At 45.0% G+C, this 6239-nt stretch overlaps 1 protein-coding gene across 1 annotated transcript; it reads right to left on the bottom strand.

Annotated features, from left to right (window-relative positions):
* Nucleotides 1-427: 427 nt before the first annotated feature.
* On the bottom strand, nucleotides 428-5800 carry POP5 (POP5 ribonuclease P/MRP subunit). Its single transcript, XM_077340334.1, has 5 exons — nucleotides 5586-5800; nucleotides 4095-4237; nucleotides 2322-2471; nucleotides 1427-1510; nucleotides 428-625 (listed from the first exon to the last, which is right to left on the bottom strand). The coding sequence occupies exons 1-5, from the start codon at nucleotides 5603-5605 to the stop codon at nucleotides 525-527; spliced, it is 498 nt and encodes a 165-aa protein (XP_077196449.1). The 5' UTR covers nucleotides 5606-5800; the 3' UTR covers nucleotides 428-524.
* Between the last annotated feature and the right edge of the window lie 439 nt (nucleotides 5801-6239).

Genomic DNA, 6239 nt, shown 5'->3' with positions numbered 1-6239 from the left:
CTAACCACTACACCAAGCTGGCTCAGTAACACAACTTCATAATTTACTGGAATAGCGTTCAGTGGACCTTTTCAGCAGCTTGTAACCATAAAGTATCCCCCCCCCCCAAGCTGTATTACACAGTCAAGCCCACCTGGGTTCTGTCCTCAGAGGCCTGTAAAGACTGTCAGTCCCACCTACTATTCAATTAAAAAAAACAGTCCTTTGTGCCTTCACAAGTCTTGACGTTAAACTGCATACATGCTTTTCATTAACTCTTAGCCCATTTTGGAATAGTGAAACGGTTGTCAAGTTTGAGTTAAACAGGGATAATGCAAAGCCCTAGGTTTCAGGGAATGTAATTTCTCTTTGCCCTCTTGAGTGCAAGGCTTGCATTTCCCACATAGTGCTTTTGGAATACCTTACAAATGTTTTTTAGAACCAAGGATACTATAAACTGGGTTGTGTTTATTCATAAATTATTTTTTTTAAGGAGTAGTAGGTTAGATGGTTTTTTCAGCATATGTGCTTGCTCAGAAAGGAAGTCATTTCATACTGTCATCACTTTCTTCCTCCTTACTGTGAAACGGTTCTTCTTCCACAAACATACAACTCTGCACTGACTTCTGGATAGCTTGTCTGTCTGCTGCAAAAACAAACAATTGACATCAGTCCATGAAACGGCTTGCAAACCAATCTATTCCAGTGTTCAGCAGTCCTAAGGCCCATGCTTTCTGGGCAAGGGCCTTCAAGCTCACATTATGCCCTGCCCTCTTGTTTTCCTGGGAAGCTTGTCTATTATTACGGATTCATCTTGGAAATGGTCATTATTGAGGTTCAAAAGCCACTTATACTTTTATTTTTGTCCATTCAAATGAAGCCCTTGCTTTAAAACAGCTAATTAGACTAGTTATGATCATGCAGGTTACAGGAAACAGTTATGTGAAACAAGGAAAAACATGCAAAATACATTATATTTTGCATAATTCTATATTTTGCCCATTCTAGTTTTGGTCAAAGGAACTACATGACATTCCACCAGCCCTTGGCTACACAAACTGAAGCATGTCTATGAGTTCTAGACTCTTGCTTTAAAAAATTCTAAGGAAGCGGAATACGACATCCTGGGCTGTATGCCACGATTCTTCACATCTGAACTATCACACTGAGCCTTCCTGGAAGCAGATTACCTAGTAGCATTTCTCTTCCAGCCATGCTTAAGGCAGCCTTTCTAGAAGAGACTTGATAGCTAGCATGAAGACAAAGCTTTAGATAATTTTAAAGGGACAGTGAATGTGTTGGGGGGGGGGGCGCACTTGCTAACTTTTAGGGGCTAAGATCTCCATTCCCCTTAAATGTTGCACTTTGGCTGCTGTCCCAGTTAAGATAAAGAGGTCCCTTCCAGAATGCCTCATTTTAACTTGGCCTAGTTTGCACAGCTAGTTACCTTCACTGGTACAATTGCGTAACAACGCCTGTAGCTGGTTCCTGTTGTAGTGAATTAAGAATTTCTGACATGTTCTTATCGTAGCTGGAGAAGGAGAGAAAAAATGAAGTCAGTAATTCCGCAAGTGAGGGAATACCTGACATTTAAACAGTTTTCTAGTCATTAATAATTGAGCCAAAACCTTGGGGTAGAATGACAGAGGTTCATAAGACATTTCTTCACTAATGGGAAATACAGAGGATGGAGAGGACAAAATATGCTGGCCAGCTGGGGAATCACCAGTGAAATAAAAACCTCTGAGCTGTTGAACATGACTGCTTGCAATCCATTGATGGGTTCAAGAGGCAACACAAAACTACTTTTGTATCTTTATCTGCTTTCTTTGGCCAGTCACAGTTCTAGGCCTAAAGTTCTGTAATCCAGACTTACTGTTCTTCTCAGAAGGCAGACCCCATAAAGTCTCTGACAGGTCCCAGAGCTCCAGACTAGACACATTGGGATGAAATTAATTCAAAAGAAATCTAAACATCTGGAAGAAGTTCCTGACAGTTAGAGCAGTGGAACAGACTTCCTCAGGAGGTGGTGGAAATTTTTAAACAGAGGCTGACGGAGATGCTGATTCTGTGAAGGTTCAAGAGGGTGGCAGGTTACAGTGGATGAGTGATGGGGTTGTGAGTGTCCTGCATAGTGCAGGGGGTTGGACTAGATGACCCAGGAGGTTCCTTCCAATTCTATAATTCTATTCTATGATCTGCCCACATGGTCAGAGGTGTTGATCCTTTCCTCTCTGCTGTCCTGACTAAACAAGAGAATTCAGACTGCCCAGTACAGGAGGACTTCAGAGAACATTGTAGCTGTACTGTTGAAATGGAAAACACCATAAAAAGGAACTCACCTCCCACATGCAGCGTATTAAAGGAACATGGATAACGTTGGTTCCTGCTCTCCAGGTGAGTTATAAAAGGCAGCGATGACCAGAGAAGCTGATGAAAATCTTTCCGGCAGCACAAAAGAACTATCCCTGTGTAGGCATTGAGATACTTCACTGGGGAAAAGAGGCAGGAGAGAATGAGGCTCCAGAGCTTAGTTCTGGAGGTGTGTGCATGTGTCACCTAAAAGATGGGATGTGAAAAAGACCATGTCTACTGACTCAGCAAGCTGATATTCGGACAAGGACCATCAGTCTGAACAGTCCTTGACAATTTAATCAACGATGCATATGGGAGCTCAACTAGTTTTTTTTCCTGAAGAATGGCATCTAGGAATTAAGGCTGCAGAGCTTAAGCTTTTTACAAAAAAGGCTGCTGGACTGCTTTCACTTGCCCATTTCCTCCAAATAAAAAAAAAAAGTGTTGCCGAAGCCTGTGGCTATTAGATCGGCACAATGCAGGATAAAGGATTCAGTCTAAGTAAGAAATAGCAGTGTACATGGCTGAAATAGTGATGAAACAAATTCCTCAGCTGCTACACACCAATTATTAGTAGACCAGTGCCAAGGCAGGCCCTTTTGAGCTTGCCAGTAATCGCCATGGAGCAGCCAGGGCTCAAGTGAGTGCAGTGTCATCTGGGCAAGTTATCGCTATCCACCAGTGTATTTGTCTTCTCATTTCACATATGGTTCGAGGGATGTTTGCCTGGCCCCAACTCAGGCCAGGGCTTTTTCAGTCCTGGCCCAGACTTGGTGGAATGAGCTAAGGGTCCTGATGGAGCTTTCGAAGCTCTGCAGGGCCTGTAAGATGGTGCTCTTCGACCAGGTCTTTGTTTGAGGCTGGGGTGGTTAAGATCTGGGCTTCCCCCCTTGAGCAAATTAGATCAGTGTGGCTCCCTTGACCCTGCCCTCATGGTGTTACCTATCTGTTGAGCTTGGGGGGTAGGGGGTGGAATTGGTTATGTTTAATGGAGGGTATTAATGTGGGGATTTACACTGTTAGCCGCCACAAGCCAGGTTCCAGGAGTGGCGGGATGCAAGTTGAATAAATAAATCTCTAAGGGAGAGGGTCAGGCACGGACCTGCAAGTAACTTAGGGTGAAAGAGAGGGCAAGGACAGATTTCCCTGAAGATTTCACCTTCAAGGCCATACGCAGTCTGGGTCCTGAGTAGCTGAGCAACTGCCTTTCCGCCTAAGCCCCACTGACATCATTACACTCCACCATCAATAAACTGGTGATCCTTGGTCTCAGGGAGGCTTGCCTTGACCAGAGCCAGGGCTTTCTCTGTCCTAGCCCCAACCTGGTGGAATGAGCTCCCAGATAACATCAGGTCCCTGCCGGACCTTAAACAATTCCGCAAGGCCTGCAAACTGGAGCTCTTTCACCAGGCTTTTAGTCCAAGTGAGTGAGCTACCAAGAACCAGGGGTTCCTCATACTACCAACTACACTCACAAGGGAAATCTGAATCAGCAGTGCAGCAAAACTGAATCCCACTGTTGACCATTAAACTGGAGTGACAAAACAAATCATTCTATATTACTGTAGTATGAAAGTTTGTGCAAGTTTCTCCTGTTAAAAAAGTGTTATGCATTTCAAACCAAGGTGTTATATTGTATTATGAAACTGTTCCAATGTAAACCACACTAAGCCACAAGGGAGGGCAGGATATATAAATGCAATAAAAATAAATAAGGCAACCAGATGTAGCTGTTGGCTGCAAAGCCTAAGCAACCAGACCTGAGAAAGCAATGGAGCAGCAAGCCAGCCCAAAGTCCCCATGAATCCTTGCAATGACATTCTTCACTGTATTGTGCACAGCCCATTCATCGATGCATTGCTGAAAGCGCAGGTCTTCAGAGATAATCTCACAGAGGAAATACCTGTAGAAGTAATGAGACAGCATCTCGTCAGACCAACAGCTAATTGAGGGAGACGGAATCCTGGCAAAAGAACCATGGGAAATTACTTCCTGCTGTAGGAAGAAACACATCTGGATCACAAACCTACATCAGCCTCAAGCTTGTTTATACAGAAATGCAATCCTTTAATCTCTGTACTGTTTTTGACTCAAACACCTTCTAATTTCTTCATATCCAGGTAAATAAACGCCTTTGATGCTTTACTATAAGTTGTTTGATGTTACAATCTGTATAATGTTCCGTGTAAGTTATAGAATGTTTCAATGTAAACTGCCCAGAGCTGCAAAGAAATTGGCAGTATAGAGATCTAAATGAATGAATAAATAAATGGATAAATAAATAAATAATGGACACTGAATTAGAACTTCACTTTAAGTTTACACATTATCAAACTAGTCCAAAAGAGCTCTGCGTTTTGGGGAGAAAGAACGAAACCATATCAACATTTGGATAAATAGGTGAGAAATGTTTGATGGTCTCATTTATAAATCATCATGTCTTCCCGTTTTAAAAAAATCTATACACATGCAGTCAGGCAACTGAAAATTAAGTTACTGTTTCCAGGCCCAACAAACTAACTAATGGAATAAGAATATAACTTTAGCTGGGTAATTTTAGTTATATAATCCTATGTGTGTCAGCTGAACACACTCTATCAAATCACAACCACAAAGTATTGATTTGAGGATATTAAAAAAACGTGGCAAACACAAAATCCCAATAATCCTTTTCATAAAATAGAGATTTGTGCCTCGCACACACAGGAGTAGCCTACCTCTAAGTAGGACATACCACTAGCAAGCCATAAGGCAGAGCATTCATGAGCTGTGAGCACACTAGGCCCCCTACCAACTTCTTTCATTTGTCCTTAAATTGATAGCCAGCTATTTTTATGTTATTAGCTAGTAGGTCAGGCCTAGAAAAATTAACTTATTGTTTTTCCATTTGGTAGAAGTACCAGCCCGGTAAGCTGGAACGGAGAGGGACGTCGGTGGCCCTGGGACTGTGGGCCAGTGGGGAGAGGGAGGACCCACCAGGTCTCTTGCTACCCCAAGCATCTCGAGCTCCGGCCTAGGTGGGGCAGCGGGCCCCAAAGGCCAGGCACCGCCCCCAGGGGGCTTCAGCCGGCCTTTGACGGCCACGGGCAGCAGGGGCTATCTCCCTGCCCCGCCAAGCGCCCGCCGAGGCCAGTCCCGGGGCGGGGTGCTATCGCCCATTATATCGTCATACACAACGGGGTTTGCAGCTAGTTTCTTTATCACGCCTTTATTTAACCAAACTTCCCTCCCCCTCAATGCACATACCTTACCTGTTCTTAAACCGCACCATCTCTAAGCGTCTAAGACCGTTTCCATGGGATTTCCGGCAGCGTGGCTCCTGTTGCTCCTGGAAGCCGGAAGTCAGGCTGCCCAATGGGAGCACGGCCTCCCTTCACCGCAGCCAATCGTGACGCACCACACGAAGGCCAGAGGAGGAGAAAAAGGCAAAGACGGACAGGACTATTTCTCTACTTCGTAGGTTCCCGCCGAGGGGCGGGCTTGCGAGTGACCCCGCCCACTCCCGTCCGGGTGGTAGCCTCTCTGCGCATGCCTGCCGGCAACGAAATTGTTCCCCCGCCCCCTTCGAAACTAGATTGGTTTTTTGACATGTCCGTCAGGGTAGCGCGCGCCCCTGGGCTCCCTCTTCTGATTTCTACCGCGGGAAAGGGGGGAGGTCGCGCCGCGCATCTCCACGATAAACGCGCTGAGGCAGAAAAAGTCCGCTCCCTCGACCGCTGCTCCTAAAAAAAAAAAAGCTTGCTAACTTAATCTCTCCTTATATTTGAACTCTTAAACTTGCGGCTCCGTATTCTGAGGAACTGGGAGCCCATCTCGAGTAATGGTTCGAATCGTGCTCTGGACTCCCAAGTTTGTTCACCTCCTTCAGAGCCACACGGCTGCCCACCTCAAATCTGGGCTTGTTC

This window comes from Paroedura picta, chromosome 5, assembly GCF_049243985.1.
Source record: "Paroedura picta isolate Pp20150507F chromosome 5, Ppicta_v3.0, whole genome shotgun sequence".
Classification (NCBI taxonomy): Eukaryota; Metazoa; Chordata; class Lepidosauria; order Squamata; family Gekkonidae; genus Paroedura; species Paroedura picta.
Note: the sequence above shows the minus strand (reverse complement) of the source record. Positions and strands in the feature narration are given on the sequence as shown.